General features: G+C 33.7%; 4 protein-coding genes across 4 annotated transcripts; 3 read left to right on the top strand and 1 right to left on the bottom strand.

Moving 5' to 3' along the window:
* Positions 1-4,317: 4,317 nt before the first annotated feature.
* LOC140959934 (protein FAR1-RELATED SEQUENCE 5-like) lies at positions 4,318-7,576 on the top strand. Its single transcript, XM_073417991.1, has 4 exons — positions 4,318-6,560; positions 6,652-6,824; positions 6,913-6,990; positions 7,083-7,576. The coding sequence occupies exons 1-4, from the start codon at positions 5,522-5,524 to the stop codon at positions 7,083-7,085; spliced, it is 1,293 nt and encodes a 430-aa protein (XP_073274092.1). The 5' UTR covers positions 4,318-5,521; the 3' UTR covers positions 7,086-7,576.
* Positions 4,328-5,443, top strand: LOC140958857 (protein FAR1-RELATED SEQUENCE 5-like). Its single transcript, XM_073416429.1, has one exon. It carries the CDS (start codon positions 4,328-4,330, stop codon positions 5,441-5,443), a length of 1,116 nt encoding a protein of 371 aa, XP_073272530.1.
* Positions 7,577-12,981: 5,405 nt separating the features above from the next.
* Positions 12,982-13,581, top strand: LOC140960513 (uncharacterized). The gene has a single exon (XM_073418812.1). The coding sequence runs from the start codon at positions 13,060-13,062 to the stop codon at positions 13,420-13,422; it is 363 nt and encodes a 120-aa protein (XP_073274913.1). The 5' UTR covers positions 12,982-13,059; the 3' UTR covers positions 13,423-13,581.
* A 925-nt stretch (positions 13,582-14,506) lies between these two features.
* On the bottom strand, positions 14,507-18,028 carry LOC140959510 (26S proteasome regulatory subunit 4 homolog A-like). Its single transcript, XM_073417381.1, has 6 exons — positions 17,465-18,028; positions 16,720-16,965; positions 15,986-16,155; positions 15,688-15,904; positions 15,442-15,582; positions 14,507-14,905 (listed from the first exon to the last, which is right to left on the bottom strand). Exons 1-6 carry the CDS (start codon positions 17,939-17,941, stop codon positions 14,822-14,824), a joined length of 1,335 nt encoding a protein of 444 aa, XP_073273482.1. The 5' UTR covers positions 17,942-18,028; the 3' UTR covers positions 14,507-14,821.
* Between the last annotated feature and the right edge of the window lie 444 nt (positions 18,029-18,472).

The raw sequence follows: 18,472 nt of genomic DNA, 5'->3' as shown, positions 1-18,472 counted from the left end.
TGGCTCACCGTCCTCGCCCTCGGTTCCGACATCATCAGTATCTACAACAATCAAGTCTAGTGAGTCTAAAGATTCATCATGCATATATCGTAAATAACAAGTAAATAGATAATAATAAAATGGCATGCGAAGTGAAAATATCATGTCATGAGGGATTATAGTACTTGCATAACTGAACTGTAAATATCTTATCATGTATAATTATAAATACGTGCATAACTGAACTGAAAATCATAAGTGAACTGTTAGCTCAATAGAGCTTTGTGATGATAATTTTGTTGAGATTATGTTCTACACAAGTGGCCCCATGAACTGAACTGAACTGAACTGAACTGACCGGTAACTGACGAGCGGGACTCGTAACCGACGACCGGGTGAAATACTAATCGTCTGATCAGACTAATGCCACAGTATACTGGGTGGTACAAAACTGAACTGACCGGTAACTGGCGACCGGGTGAAGTAATAATCCCACAATAGTACAATGGCCACAAGCAATATCACATAAATCTCAAAAATGAATAATTTCTATTTTTATGCACGTAATATAATTAAATAACGTAATTAAATGTCCTGTATTAATTTTATCAAATGAGTTGGATCGTTCCCAAGCTTGCTGCGACTTAAATCTAACATGAAAAATATGCAATTGATTTTTCTTGACCAACTTTGTAATTGAATCCAAAAACGAGACAATTACGCCCACTGACTTAGTATTTAATCATGACTCCGAGCCAACCCGAACCAACACAAAACCAACGTTTATTCATGATTAAAATACTCTTAAAAATGATGAAATAATGTTCCTAAATTTACGGTACCCGAAATTTAGTGAATGGAGGCCAAAAATGTGAAACGCTCTTTCGAGAGTCACTTTGGCACATTGCACCGTAAATTCTCGTACGACCTCTAAAATGATCCGTATCACAAACGGCCAAAAAAATGACCTTTCTAACTGGATGAGGCATTGTCCAGTCCAAGGCCATATGCTAAAAGCCAACCAAGAACCCGGAACTCGCCTCTGAACCGCAGCACGCTTGTTGTCCAAATTACAGCAGCTGTGCCTTCGATTTCTTTGCATCGTTTTCGAGGCTACCGGCCATTGGGGCTTGAACCACGGACCAGAACCTCTTACCAACATCCTAAGGGAAGTTTGGAACCATGGCTAAGAGCCCAAGGCCAGCCACAATTCGAACCATCCAATAACCAACCGAAAACTCCCACCCGAGAAACAACCTGCGTGCGTGGGGTAGTTTGCTTCGTTGTTGTCTCGCGTCGTTCCAATGGCCTTTTGATTGACCATGGCTCAATCTAGACATCAAGGTGTATGGTATGAACCATGGCTAAGGGCTAAAAACCCAACCAAGATCCACACCACACCCCAAACTCGACACTACACTTGCTGTAAACGAAGGGGCCAAAGGGGAAGGGGCTGTTCTTGCTTCTTTCGATTTAAAACCGATTCCACCATGGACCTAGCCTCAAAGGGGCGACTTGATCACGTCTTAGACATGATAGGGATGTGTTCTAACCATGGCTATAGGCCCCTAGGGCAGCCAAGATCAAGAACTTTCTCCCTTGAAAGCAACCAAAAAACCGAGACTCAAAAGGGACACTTATGGAGTGTTGCTGTCACATGCGAGTTTCCAGTGTGTATGGGACTGAACGAATGAACCAACATGGTCCTAACATGTCCTAGCACATTTCTAAATGCAGCATTGAGCCCCTGGAAATCGAGCCAACCCTGCAACCACAAAAACATCAAGAACCGTGAAGTATAAAGGGAAGTAGAAAAATCTGTGCAGAATTTTGTTATGTAGTTGCTGTAATATTTCGGTTTTGCACCAAAAAATCATGAACGAATATGGTTTAAAAACATGTATATGACTTGATTGAAGAGCAAGGAAGAATATAAACATGCCTGGAAATCGTTTGAAAAGAAAACGAACTAATACGACGATACGGCGCGGCGGAGACGAAGTTTCTTTCTTACTTTCTTCCTTGCTTCTCTCGATTTCTCCTCCTCTTCTCCTCCCTAGAACTCACGTTTTTCTCTCTATTTTCTTCTGAAAATTTCGAAAATAGGGTAGAGGGAATGGCTAGGGAAAGATAGGGAAGATGGTAAGATAAAGGGAATGAAAAATCTTTCTATCTTCTAGTTTGAGAGATAAGGGAAATGGAATGATATGAAAAGATTTTTGGGGGATATTTAGGAGTGCACTTGGACGTTTTTTTATGGTCTAAGGACAAAGAAAAATTGCTTAATTATTTAATTGTTGGTGATTTAAAAGTTGGGAAAGATATCTATCTAGAAAAGATTAAGGGAAAGAATAATAAAGAATGAATTGTTAGACAAAATTAAATCTTTTAAAATAGGGGGTGGCCGATTTTCATAAATAAAGTAGGGTAGGGAAATTGCTTACTTAATAATTAATGAGGATTTAAAAAAATGGTGAGGGACTATCTCCAAGTAAAGGTTAAGGAAAGAAATAAAGAAATGATTGGTCCAACTAATTAAAATCTTTTAAAAATAAAGAGGAGGGGCCGAAAATTTGATGATTAAAATAGGTAAAAATATTGCTTAAATATTAATTATTGATGATTTAGTGTGATGGAATTATCTCCCAAGAAAATAGATAAGGAAAGACACTTAAAGAATAATTTGCCCCACTAATTTAAAATCTTTTAAAAAAATAAAGAGGGGGGCCGAAACTTTTAAAAAAAATAGAGGGGCAATATTTCTTAAATCTTGTATTTTAATTCTTTAGAGTTTGATCTACCCATTAAATATTTTAGTGAATAAATAAATTAATTAAGGAATACCATTATCTTGCATGCATGGCCAAATCTTTAAATTTTAAAGATAAATTTACTATCATGTTAAATTATAATTTTTTAATTAAAATAAGTCTAGATTAACTTATCTCAATTGTCACATATTTTATTTTAGGTATTGAACCTAAAAGAATTTATTTACTACTTATCTCTAATTAATTAATTCCTTAAACTTTCTTTTACAATAAATTAACTTATTATTTATCTTAAATAAATTCTAGGAATATTTTCTTAATATTAAAATTTATCTCTTTACTCCAACTCCGGTCCGACCTCACTTATTTAACTTGAAAAAGGTAGCAACTAAACTGCTGCATGAAATAAATATATTTAAATAAAAGAATTTAAATACTCATGCAATAAAATCATTTTAATTTAAATACTAAGAATTATGCATGACTTATACGTAGTCTAATTTACGGGTTCTACATTTATTGTTTTAAAGTATTGTCGTCGTATTAAGTTTTAAATTAAAAAGAACACAAAATGAAATTGAAATTCATTTAAATATAATTTTTAAAAATTTTTTAAATAAATTTTAAAATTGTTGTTAACACCTTATCGACTGTAAAAATATTTTTACATAATCATTGTCCAAACACATATTTATTCTTAAAATATTTTATAATTTTTTTTATAAAAAAAATCATTTTTATCATAGCGTCTTATAAATACTTATCTATACTGACCTATATGTATTTAAATAAGACAAAAAAATATTTAGCATCCACATTAGAGTCTCATATATATAAATATATATATATATATTCAATGGGACGACTTTCACCTATAAGATGCGATAAAATATATCGAAATTATATGTCTAATATACGAGTTTCACCTTATTAGTAAATATAGTGTATATATATTCCCGTGTCCTTACTTATCTATTTTTTAAAATTTATTATTATTATTATTATTATTTTTCGAAATCATTTTACTTGAATAGTAATATATTCGAACCATTCTGATTAGATCAATCTGAATCCATAGATTGCAGGCTGTATCCATTCGAAAGCTTATTAGTGTACACATATATATACATAGAAAGGGGCTGCGCCGGCTTCGTCGATCCTACATACATGGGCACTGCATGAATCCATTCAGGCAGTGCCACATGTAAATAAAATTAATTTTTTTAAAAAATGATTTTTAAAGCAAAAAAACGTACGCAATCTCAACTATGGTTACTTTTTTGATTTCCTATGATCAACACAATTCAAAATTTAGAGTCTTCCAAATCTTTTTTTTCAACCATTTCCCCTCGCCTAAAGGTCAAAATTTTCGAAACCAAAGCTTCCCCCATTTCCTTGAGCCAAATCCTCTCCATCTTTTAGGTTCTGTATTTATTTGCAGTGCGGTTGTCTAGTATTGTAACAAAGATATTATATGAAACCTTGAAAAATCATTTTTCTTGCATCAGTGTATATTATAAGATAATACATTCATGTAATATTTTTTTGAATATTTGTTCCAGCTTTAGTTGCTTACAATGGAAGATGACAACTCAATAGCACTCGCACAGTTGGAGGGAGAGTACGATCAAGAAGCCGAAATTCATCCTAGTTCAAAAACGCAATGTGGAATTTCTGATTTCTCAATACAAGAAAATATCGAGGTACAAACTGAAAAATCTTTCGTTGACATTTTGGAAAGTAAACTTGAAGTGGGTACAATTGTGAACAGTATCAAAGATGCATATTTACTGTATTGTCAATATGCACATGCTAAGGGATTTAGTGTGAGAAAAGGTGATCAACGATGTTTTGCACGTACAAATGAAATTCAATCAAAAGAATTTAATTGTTCATGTGAAGGTTTGAAAGATGAAAAGTCTTCTAGTAAAAGGATTCATGTCTATCAAAAGCCAGTTATTAGAACTCAATGTAAAGCTAAATTGAAGATTTCAAGGGAGAAAAGGGGTGAATGGCGAGTGATTAGATTTTTTCTAGATCATAACCATGAGATGTTTGCACCTGATCAAACTCATTTGTTAAGATCTGCACGCAATATCTCACATGCCAAAAAATCTACTCTAGAAGCTATGGTAAATGCTGGAATCTGTGTCTCTAATGTTGTTTCTTTTATGGAAAATGAAGCATGTGGACCAGAAAACTTAGGATTTAATAGAAAAGATGCATATGACCACATGAGTCGGATGAAAAAACATACCAAAGTTGAGAATGGTGATGCCACTTCACTGATTCAATATTTTATGAACAAGGCGAATAAGGAAAATTATTTTTATTGGAACATGCAATTGGATGATGATGATAGGGTGATGAACTTTTTCTTCAGGGACTACAGATGTGCTGTTGATTATGAATATTTTGGTGATGTCCTATCCATTGATACAACATATCGAACAAATAAGTACAATTTGATATGTGCTCCATTTGTTGGTATAAATCATCATATGCAGAATGTCATGTTTGGCTTAGCATTTATGTCAGATGAAACAGAAAGGTCTTTTGAATGGTTGTTCACGACATTTCTTGATTCGATGAATGGAAAACAACCTCAAACTATTTTTTCAGACAAATGCCAAGCCATGATGAATGCCATTGGGACTGTTTTTCCACGTTCACATCATCGTTTATGTCAGTGACATATAAATCAAAACGCGCCTTCTCACTTTGGTAGTTTAAATGGCGACCCAGATTTCAAAAAATTGTGGTATAAATGCATGAATTATTGTGATTCTGTAGATGAATTTGAGGCCACGTGGAAATATATGATTGAAACATATCATTTGGATGGTCATAGATGGTTTAATGGGATGTACAAACTTAGGGACAAATGGGTGACTGCTTTCACTGATGCAAAGTTTAGTGCAGGGCTTTTGGCCACTTCGAGGAGTGAGGCCACAAATTTGACTTTAAAAAAATCAGGCAACAAAATGAGTTCTTTGTATGAATTTGTGATGAATTATGAAAAGATTCAAAATAATCGGCGAACAAAAGAGAAAACTGAGGATACACGTTGTCGACATGGTAAGCCTGCACAGATTTTGAAAAATCATCCATTGTTGATTCATGCTGCTGATGTTTATACGATGACCATATATCAGTTATTTGAAATTGAATTGGTTAATTCCTTGAATTGCAAATTTGTGGAACCACCGACTTGTTTTGGCAATGACTGGAATTTGATTGAGGTGAACGTAAAATCTCATGATGAATATGCAAGGGTTAGACATGTGGTGTTCAATAAGCAGAATCATGAAATAAGATGCAATTGTCACAAGTTCGAGACAATGGAGATTTTGTGTAAGCATGCTTTGCTGGTATTTAATTGTATGGATGTCACTGTTTTGACCAAATGTTACATTTTGAATAGATGGATGAAAAATGTAAGAAACAGAGTTAGCTCCGATTTTGAAGAAAATGGCAGTGGTGGTCATGTTTCTGAGATGGTGTTTGTCAATCAAATAATGAGATCGATGTATGATCTAAGTCAACAAAGCAAACCACATGAGGATGCGAGAAAAAGATTATATACAATTATTGACACTGCAAAAGAGGAGATCTCCAACCTTCTACAAAATCTGAGTGTAGATGATGATACACCTTGTGATGCTATGACAAATGATGGTCACATAGATGAAACACGCGTACGTGATCCACTTACTGCTAAAGCCAAAGGAGTAACAAATACAAATATTACACGACACTGGGATACTAAGAGAAAAAAAGGAAAAGGAAAGCGAAAAACTGAAAGTTCAAGTAAGTTTTCATTCATTCTAAAGCTAAAAAACTAAAAGTTCAGGTAATTGTTATATATTTCACATATTTTTAATTTTATCGTGCTTGGTAGGTACAAAAGGATCCAAATTAAAAGGGCAAAGTTCACAAGAACAACAAAATGTCACACCATCGCAATATCCATTTACATATCCTCAAGTTCCAATGCAATATCCTTTTGCATATCCTCGTGTCCCATCGCAATATACATTTGCGTATCCTCAAGTTCCATCTCAATTTGCAATGGTAAGTGACTTGTATAAAATGTACTATGTCAAAAACAACAAAATATGTATTACATCTTATATTTAATTATAAGTTTGTTATCATGCAGGAAGGAAATACAAACTTATATTTAAGTGGACGGATGAATGTATTACCGTATCCATATGGGACTTCTCAATCATCACAAGTAAGAAATTTTTGCCAGTTTTTTCATTACATTTTTTTAGTTTTTCCCCAATTTAATTTTGTCACTTTCTATATAAACTTTATATTGTTTAGTGACATGATCAAGATAAATAAAAAGGTAATTTCTCAAGATTTATGCTTGATGTTTTCTCAGTAAGTGTTCTGTTTTTAACTTAAAGTTGAACAAATTATTCTACTAACCATCCATTCTCTTGCATAGGACATGTGATTCTGAGAATAAAAATATAAGAAGAAGGTAAGTTTATATTTTTTAAAGGTCAGACAGTACTATTGCTGCACACCGTTTAATTTTCTGTAGCAGCTTATATTGATATTTAACTACAAGTTTGGAGGTTATTTCTGCAGAGAAAGATTACTTGCATTTGGCTGTTCCAATTCCACCAGATTATGATCTCTCTCATTTATCCAAGACGATCCAAGGAAACTAAACTTTGTGTTCTGTATTATTCTAATATTCGACTTTATTTGATGTATTATCAATATTTTGGACAACTGAAATGTTTAGACAAACAAAGAGTTGCTGTGTTGGATTGGTCAACTGACAATAAAAAAAGTGTTGGTGCAAAATTATGGAGTTTTGTTTTGGTAATGTTGTGTGTTTATCTTTTTGAACAATTGCTGAGCATGTAAGGCAAGTTTTACCAACGTATAAGTCATTTTGATTTCTCATGTATATCTAATTCAAGATACTTACAATGTCTATGCTACATTCTCAGTGTCTTAAATTTTCGACTTTGTGCTAGCATGCATGTTTTAGCTCTTCCAAAAGGCAAAAATCAGATTGTAATAATACAGATGTAGATATCAGATAAACACACATGGTCTCAACTCAACTATAATTTTTGTCTGCAAATGGATAAAACATAGATTCCAACTGAAAATAACTACATGCGACTAAAACTAAATACAAATACTTAAATCATCATAAATGAACTACAATGATTTCAATATATTTCGCATTTTTTCAGATATCTCTGAACTTCTCAAAGCATGTCTCTGATTCTCAACGTCTAATTCCAGTTGAACATTTCTTAGTTGAACTACTTTTTCATCTTCTCTTGATGTTGAGCTTGAACAATTCTCTTTAGTAGCGGTAGAAGAGGCGGTAGCTGCACCTTGTTTATGCATAAATGCATCAAAAGTTTCCACAGCCTCTCGCATGTTATGATATGATTTGTGAGAAGCGCCACTAAATTTATTAACTTGGGCATGTGCTTCATTCCAGCTATCGTAAACGCCAGGTTTCCGTCCAACAAACACGACATATATTTTGCTCTGCATTAGAAAATTATGGAAGTCGAGGGAATAAACATAAAAAACTTTCAAAAACTCAAACAAACACAGGCAGGCTACTTCCTAAAATCAGAATAGAATGGGTATATAGGCTATAACACATGCATGATCGGTTTATAATACATCAGACAGTAATTTGATCGGCTTGCTCTCAACTTATATAGGGTGGGGCGAGTTACAAGTGTAAGTTGGTCGAATATTAGGAATACCACCACGACCAACTAAACAAAACATACAAGTGATATTAGGAATATCACCACGACCAACTAAACAAAACATAGCTCTAATAATGTATCAAAATCTCAAGCTCAAGAAAGCACACAATTGATAGTTTATATTTCAACAATATGTATACATTACAATTAGTTTGAGCTCAAGTAAACCATAATTATTCAGAAGCTGGTAGTTGCTGAAATACCCTACAAATGTTTATAAAATTACATTACTGAAGCAAGCACATGTGATGTATGTACGAACTCTACTTGATTTGTTGCTCAAGAGTTGGATATTTTCTACAAAGATTCAAAGGAAGACCAAGTCTTGTTCAAACATTAAGTACTATGAATAGGAAAGAAGGGACAAAAACATTCACCAATAACTAAAAAACTGTCCCAGCCACTCCACAACATGGCGTGTGGATGCATATCCGAATGATTATATCCGAAAAATTAAACAATTTAGAACTCAAATAATTTAATTTTTTGTGCAGGAAGATAGGGTGGGGCGAGTTACTGTTTCTGTATTTAGAAAAATATAAATAGTGAAAATAGACACAAACATGAAAATACACAAGAATCACTAAAGAATTCAAACCATTTAACTCGAAGTCGTCGTTGGAGGCAGAGATCTTCACGGGATTCGGTGGTGGCCAGAGATCTGCAACCGATGGAGTGTATCAGAGATAATCGTCAGAAACAGTCGTGGTCAACGAAGTAGATCAGAGACGGAGTCGGAGTCGGAGTCGGAGTCGGAGTCGGAGTGGGAAATTTGGAGCGCTGGAAAAGGAGAGGATTTAGCTCAAGGAAATGGGGGAAGCTTTGGGGGAAGCTTGGGTTTCGAAAATTTTGACCTTTAGGCGGGGGGAAATGGTTGACAAAAAAGATTTGGGAGACTTTAAATTTTGACTTATGTTGATCATAGGAAATCAAAAAAGTAACCATAGTTGAGATTGTGTACGTTTTTTTGCTTTAAAAATCATTTTTTTAAAAATTAATTTTATTTACACGTGGCATTGCCTGAATATGTAGGATCGACGAAGCCGGCTGCGTCGCCCACCACTTGAAGTGAACCAATGGACGCCACCCACGTGGCAGGTGATATAGCGCCCTATCAAATAAATTTTTTTAATTACTACAAACTTTTCCAACACAACACCCACTTTTTCGGCCCATATTGGCCCAATGGACTTTTAATTAGATTGTATTTTGTATGGGCCAATGCAGAGGGTGAGCTAAATTTGTTCTTGTTCAAGCATCAGGGAGAGCAAAATGTGTCTCAATTATTTGTCTCTTTCCTTCGGCTTTCTAAAATTAACTTTTGTTAGTTCACGAGATTGTTTAGCTTCTTCTGGATCAATATCTCTACCCTTTTAAAAAACGATTACATTATTATATATAAAAAAAGAATTTTGTAAGATTGTTAATTTAATATAAGCTTTTTGGGCATGAAAATATTTTATTTGATTTTTATTTTATGTTCCACTATTGATTTTTAGTTTAAGTTCTATTATAAGCTAGTGAACAAGTACATTGAGAAGTTATTTGTTACATATTTAAATCCAAATAAACATAACCATAGTCCTAAAGTTTAGGTTTTTCCTTTACAAACTGCACAAATTCATAACATGCATAAGCACTTTAATTTAGGAAACAATGACAAATCTAATTTAATTTTAATTTCTAGATGATTTTTGATTTTATGAGAAATGAGATACACTACAATGATTGTTAATAGTTTTTCAAGATATAATTGGGTAATATTTTTAGAGTATGTCTCTTGTGAGACGGTCTCACGAATCTTTATCTGTGAGACGGGTCAACCCTACCGATATCCACAATAAAAAGTAATAATCTTAACATAAAAATTAATACTTTTTCATAAATGACCCAAATAAGAGATCCGTCTCACAAAATACGACCCGTGAGACCGTCTCACACAAGTTTTTGCCATATTTTTATTCAAAAGATCAAACAAGTTCCCAACTAATCAAAGTTTTAAACGTATTCAAAAGGAGAAAAATAGTTTGATTTTAAAATAGTTTAAATAATATTTTTATTCTAATTTTTAGATGATTTTGATTTTAATTCAAGATCAGGAGATAGCTATGACCAGGTATGCCTCTAGATCCTTGCCTTGGTAATAAGTAAATTTCATTGAACTCTGGTTGGACAAAGAAAAGAAGATAGATTTTTTTTCACTATTTCCTTTCATTTTCACTTAGGATGGTCACCCCCGCCCCATATTAAACTCGTCCTATTTCGAGCAGGTTAGACCCAATTAAACGGATCTACGAGAGGATCCAGGGTGAATCATGAAATTTTGTGAACACGCTCCGCTATTATATATTTATATATGTGTATATATTAAATAATGAATACCTTAATCCATAATTTTAATTTATAATATTTAAAATTGAAATAATTTATGCTATTGTGATATGTTTGATATAATTATATATTTATATATATATTTGTTATTAAATAAATATAAATTTATTGATTTTAATTGATAATGTTTATTTGTTCATAAATATTATTAATATAAAGTTATAAACTAAGTTCGATGATTTACTAAATTTTAAATTTTTTGTTATGTATATCGAAGAAAATTTTTGACGGATATGACGAGTTTAATCCGGATTGGACTCGTCGGGTTTACGGGACGAGACATGTCTAAAGTGAGGCGAGGCGGGTCTCAAGTTCTTCCCAACGCCTGTGCGATTCTTCTCCACTCCTCCATGATCCATGTTCTTCCGCCTTTCATTCCACGATTTCTCCCTTTCATGCCACGATCTTTTCCTTCTTCTGCTCTTCGTGATCATTTCAAATTGATAGGGCTTGATATGCTATTTTTGATAGGCTTGCGTAATATAATTGGGATTCTCTAATTTAATTTGAGCTTGTAATTAAATTGGGCTCCTATTATTAAATATTTTGGCCCAAACACATCCTTAATAAACACCCCCTGCTATCAATCAAAGTATTTAAATTTCCTTTCCATTATGTTTCTTTCCTAATGTCGAACTCTGAAACTAAGCCTAATATCCTAACACTGTACAATATCTACAGTTAAATATTGGTAGGTTCTAACTAGTATATAGCTGTTCATTTTTTTTAATGGCATTAATATTTTGGTCGCAAAAATTAAAATAGTTTGGCTATAAATTATAAAATGGAAAATATTTATGGAATAAAACCACAAACATTTTTATATTGTACATTCATTCCATTGCTCACACAGCATTAACCATGTCAAGAATTCCATAAATGGGTGGGTTGGTAGCTACACCAAATCAACATATACCAAACAAATTGTCTATAATTTATGTGAATGAAAAATAATATCAAATAATTATTTCAACTAAATTTAAACAAAACACGATTATCTCGACCGATGATCTTGAATACCATTATCTATATGATTCGTAGTAAACCTTGATATATAGGGTATTATATACTTAACCATAATTTATGTTAGTAGTCTCTAGTGAGACGGTCTCATAGATTTTTTTTTTGCGAGACGAGTCAATTTGATTTATGCTTAAAGTGAAAAATAATATTTTTTCATGAATCTAATCGAGTGGGAGATTCATCTAACAAAATTGATTTGTGAGACTGTCTTACAGGATTTTTTGTATTTTATTATTATTAAATCATCGAGGCGGAGAAACGGCTCTGGTTGTGGAAGGATAATTTCTTAATTATAAATATTAAAATCATTGTGGGCAATTTAAGCACATATTTTTATAAAATTACACACAAAATTTTTCAAAATTTAGATCCACGTATATGGTGAAGAGGTTTAATAATAGAGGCAGATGTAGGAATTTTTAAAAAGTTATATATGAATGATAATTTTATCGAGATTTAATTTGAGACTGATAATTAATTAAAAATAGTTGTATAAAAATTTTGATTGTTCGGAATTGATTGCAACCCCTCTCGTCCCCGAATTATGAATAACTTTAAATTCCTATTAATCCATGCAAATAATTCTCAGCCAAAAATATTTACTAAGTTAGTTGAATGGGGTGGCAGATGACAGTAATTAATTAAACGCAAAAACTTGTGTGAGACGATCTCATAGGTCGTATTTTGTGAGACGGATATCTTATTTGAGTCGTCCATGAAAAAATATTACTTTTTATGCTAAGAGTATTATTTTTTATTTTGAATATCGATAGGGTTGACCCGTCTCACAGATAAATATTCGTGAAACAGTCTCACAAGAGACCTACTTTTAATTAAATTAGTGGCTCTGCTTTTATTATTATTTTCAAAATATATAACCGATGTTCGTCTATCGGATGTGATGAAACTGTATAGATGTCATATTTATTATTTTTGTTCTACACGCATACTCGAATTAAAAGTCTAATAATTTTATGTTTACAAGATTTTGGGCTTCAGAGTTAACTTTAATTTCAAGGCATATATATAAAGAGGAGTGGTCACCTCACTAGATTTCAGGTGTAAACTAAAGTGTTAGCCCTGAAAAATATAGGAAATAAATCTCGTCAAGAATCAATAATAAATATATGGCAAAGTGGGGTTTCATGCTTCTTCTAGTTCTCCTTTTTTCTCACCGCATCGCAGCTAGGTTTTTGCCAAGTGACGCTGGCTTCACTGACCAGAAGAACTTTGTCGCCTTCAATGACGTCGGTAGCTACGCTGGCCTCGGCGATAATGGGATTCCATTCGGCGGGGTTGGTGGCGGAGTGGGAGCCGGCGGAGACATCGGCGGAGTCAATGGATTCGGTGGGATTGGTGGTGTCATTGGGACTGGACCTGCCGGAGGCGGATTTGGCAGTGGAGCTGGTGGGCTAGGAGGAGCTGCAGGAGGATTTGGCCGTGGTGCTGCCGGCGGCAGTGGAGGTGGTGCTGTTCTGCTGCAGCCTTGAAAGTTTATATTAATTTCTATATTTTACATGCATGCATGCATGCTAAGTAATATATTGACGTTTGTTGTTAGATTGTGAGGTTTAAATTTAGATTTGATTGTGTTGTTTACTAATTTAGAGTGAATTGTCATTTATTGTGTGGTTAATTTTCTAATTACACATGAAAGTTTCGTTTAAATTTAATTTTGTGTGTTCCTTATTTTTAATTATTTTTTACAATATGAAATATATACGTCTTGTTCAATCTATATAAGTTTCGTTTAATATTTGTTTGTTCCTTAATTTTAATTATTTTTTATAATATATATGAAATATGTCCTGTTCCACACACACACACACACACACACACAAAAGAGGTTTGAGGGAAATATATGAAATAATGTTGAAAAATATGTTGATAATCATAATATTGATAAATTTTGATCTAAATTCTACAGTACAAATTTTTATTATGTAAAAAATTATATGATGTCAATTTACTGGACGAATTTCATAATTTAGATAAGTAAAATAAACACCTAACTTTAATAATTTTGATGATGCCAATTTACTCGACGAATTTCATAATTTTTCATACTAAAAAATGATGGATCAACATTAATTATTATTTTTGGGAAAATTATTTTTATTTTAAATTATATTCTTAATGATTAGTTCTCTAAGCAAAACTATTGGCTATCTGAAAAGAAAAAAGAAAAAAAAAGATTTGCTTGTGGTTAAAAAAAATGATTTGCTTGTATTACAATATCCTTATTGAAAATACGCATTTTTTATTTAACACACTTGTACTATTATTTGCTATATTTTCCCACTTATTCAATATCTTCTTTTTTCTGAAAAAGAAAATTCGACTTAATTAATCAATTATGTATTATAATATTATCACATTTATCATCATGTAACTAAATAATCAGAATTTCATCAAAATAAAGTTATGAAACAACACTATAACATACTAAATTATCAATGCTTTAATATTAATTAAATAAATTTAATATAGTTTTACAAATATTTAATTAAATAAATTTAATATAGTTTTACAACAATTTCACTTAAATACATTAATTGAATCATGCAATAGTAATGCACAAGAAGTCGTGTGTTGGTAAATTTACTGAAAATAAACATTATCCTCACAGGAGAGGACCACATGTTCATTTTGAAACTCGTAGTTTCTTCCCTTCTCCATTTATAACAAGAACTTTTTAAAAACATGTCAAGAACAGAGGTGCCAAATATAATCTCCCAGTTTGTCATAACCAGTTCTCACAAAGCTTTTTAAATGACCGAGTATTCGCGAGTTCATGTCCCCCTCACTCTCAGCGAACTCCAGGATCATCACATGTAAAGAGTATTCGTGAGTTCATGTCCCCCTCGCACTCTGCGAACTCCAGGATCATCACATGTAAAGCCCCTCCAGAACACCTTCTTTCTTTTTGAACATAACCTTGTCTTTGGCTTTCTTGAAATCTGCATGTGTCACCTAAATACGATATTTAAAAAAAAACCAGTATCAATATGCCAAATATACCAAACTTAGGTGTCCAGATATATCAGAACTTAAGAAATTAAAAGGAGCCGAATTCCTGAGTCTTTTTCAGAGTGTTTTTTGACTATTGACTTGATTAAACGTGAAAATAGTAAGAGCTTATTATGAATACTTGAACATAAATCACGTTATCACATTTGCTTCATTTCAAGAAAATAATAAATTCCAGATTACTTCAAAACCAATTTCCAGGAAAAAGTAAATTGATAAATGCTTATTTTTTTAAACATTTTACAATCATTTTAATTCATTGGCTTCGGCATCCAAATAAGTGGTCAGCATACGGAAGGTATATTGGATCAGGAGTATTGTAGAATTACACTCTTAACGTATGATGTTCTCATTACACATGAATTCTCGGTCTCTATTTCCAGAGAATTATTGCACAAGACAGTTCAATTACACTTCGCCCTTCCACCACACCAATCAAGAGAATACTAATAGAGTTTTGGTCAAAGGTTTTGTCTAACCTTCATACGACGCTCTCTCAAAGCAAGTAAACCAGCTTCAGTGCATATGGCCTTGATATCAGCTCCAGAAAACTCATCTTTTGTCATGACAAATTCTTCAAGGTTTACATCATCAGCCAATGTCATCTTTGACGTGTGTATCTAAACATCAAACAAGAGGATTATTGATTGAGGAAGACAGTCATTGGAACATGAGAGATATCGCCTGATGCCTACTACTTAAAGTCACAAATCATGAATGCGTACCTGGAAAATACGCCTCCTCGTTTTGATATCTGGAAGAGGGAATTCAATCTTTCGGTCTATTCTACCTGGCCGAAGGAGGGCAGGATCGAGACTTTCAATTTTATTTGTTGCAAGAATTACTTTAACATCTCCTCTAGAATCAAAGCCATCTAACTGGTTCAGCAATTCTAACATAGTCCTCTGAATTTCCCGTTCACCGCCTGAGTGGGCATCATACCTGCAGGGAGCGAAGCATTCACCAAATAAGTACCTACCTTTTTTCCACCAATTTATGGCCGATAAATCATATCAACATCACCTTTTTGTACCCACTGCATCAATTTCATCAATAAAAACGATAGACGGAGAGAGATCATCAGCAACTCTAAACAGTTCTCTAACCAATTTAGGGCCATCTCCAAGATACTTTTGAATCAATTCACTACCAACAACTCGCAAGAAAGTTGCCGATGTAGAGTTTGCAACAGCCTGGAGGAAATAAATAAAACAAGAGGATGACAAGATATAAAGCCTTGGGCCTTTGAGGCTTTCAGGATATCATCTAACAGATAACTATACCAAACATAAATATAGCAATCACTTGATCAAACACATGAGCAGGAACAAGTCAGAGAAATAGACCTTCATGCAAAGTTTAAACAAACTCCCTGCACATGTTGCAATAATTTTGACTCCGTTCATTAAATCGCAGGGAATAAAATGCACCAAAAATTAACCAACTAGAGAAAGAAAAGTTCAGATACTTTAACAACAACTGATATTGAATAGTAACTACGAACTTATTTCAAAGCAATCATTATTTAATTTGAATTATGTTTATTTAAAAATAGAAATTAGTGTAATAGCAGCAAAGAAAGAGGACAAGTGGACAAACTAGAGATTGAGAATTGAAAAACAAACAAGTGATGCTAATGGCAAAGCCCACATTCGATGATATCCCATCATTCATCTCTCTCACAAAGGGTATGAATCTTGTGGATAAATGACATCATTCGCTGAAAACTATTGAACAGAAAGAAGAACCACACAAACCTTTGCAAGCAGTGTTTTCCCAGTCCCAGGCTCTCCATAAAGTATGACACCCTTGGGAGGTTTGATACCGATATCCTCATATAATTCAGGGTGAGTTAATGGAAGCTCAACTGCCTCTTTAATCTCCTGGATCTGTGCATCCAGCCCACCAATATCAGCGTAAGATTCCAATGGAGCTTTCTCAACCTTCATAACTGATACCATAGGATCGACTTCGTCTTGAAGCAGTCCAACAACAGAGAGAACCTGTAACATTAAAATTCCAATTATGAAACTCATCAACCATTTGCAAAGGCAAAGCTAATTTTAGCCCCTTAATGATCCCCACAGGAACGTTGTACGGAAATCCAGTCATACCACGAAACTCAAAGCCAATGGCATAATAAAAAATTGCACTGTTCCCTTCATAAGATATCGATTAAATTCATTTGGACATACACCTTCTTGCTGATAGAAGGAACATAATCTCCACCTACTAAGTATCCCATTCAGCAAAAGCAAAAGGAACATATGAAGACTCCAATCCCTCCCCCTCTTCCTCCTTGTCAAGTACTATTATATATTTACTCCTACTTACTTTGAGATTCACAGCTCCAAAATCTCAGCACTCAAAATTTCTACCTAGAAATTCTTAATATCTCAAACCAAGCATCATACAAATGGAGCAACTCTGACAACATTTCCAACTGAACTCTACTTTTCCAAACCCACAGTTCAAAATTCTATTTCAAACAACTATCAATACCTTATTGTGCATGAGAATAGCGCATCCGGGTTCGATCTGATCCTTATCCACAAACGACAAGATCCCCACATAGTACTCCGGCCCAACCGAGGAGGAAACAATGGCATGATTCTCATCAATCAACTCCTCCAAATTTCCAACACTCATGGGTGACCCACGCAGATCATCGACCTTGGACCGATCCTCCTCAGTCTTCTCCTCCTGTGGCTTCAGCCTCTCCTGATTAGCAACAAACTCTTCTTCCATCAAAAGATAGTCTTTGATTCGCTCCATCTTCAAAAGCCGCAGCTTGCACTTTGTCAGAGGCGTTACCACAGGCAGCCGAGCTGCAGCCTCAGGACCCTTCTGCTTGCGCTGCTTGCGTCCCACACGAGCCGGCGGCGCCGCCGGCTCGAATTTCTTCTCCTTCTTGTCGCCGTCGTTCTTCCTGTCTCCCGGGAGTTGCCTGTTCAGACCACCCGGCGTGCCCTGACCCATAATTTCTAAGCCAAACTGAAAATCGAGATTCGGGTTCTTTATCGTACACACTGGGAGTTGCCTTTCCGTACAAGAATGCTTAACCCCATCGGACGAGATAAATGATAATAAATCCTTTTCTTTTAACAAAAATAATTCAATTTTTTATAATTTATTTAATTTATATTAATATAAAATATCGTAATTGTAAAAAATAGATTAAATAATTGGGAATAATAAAATATAAAAGTGAAAGTGAAAAAAAAAAAAAACAAGAAATCAACAAGACACCAATTTTTTTTGGTCACAATTGAGATTCTTAATAGATTAATTTCAATATTTTTAAAAAGTCAATTACAAAATTTTATGTTTATCATTAGAGAAAATTGCATTTTTTTTATTATTACCAATTTTGATTAATGCTATCAAATTTCAGTCTTAGTCATGTAACTTCTGAGTTTTTACAATATTAATCGTTTTTCATTGGGAACATTGATGTGACGCGAGACACATCAATGACAAATCAACGTCGCATTAACGCCACATCACGTT

Source organism: Primulina huaijiensis, chromosome 15 (genome assembly GCF_012295235.1).
Source record: "Primulina huaijiensis isolate GDHJ02 chromosome 15, ASM1229523v2, whole genome shotgun sequence".
Taxonomy (NCBI): Eukaryota; Viridiplantae; Streptophyta; class Magnoliopsida; order Lamiales; family Gesneriaceae; genus Primulina; species Primulina huaijiensis.
Note: the sequence above shows the minus strand (reverse complement) of the source record. Positions and strands in the feature narration are given on the sequence as shown.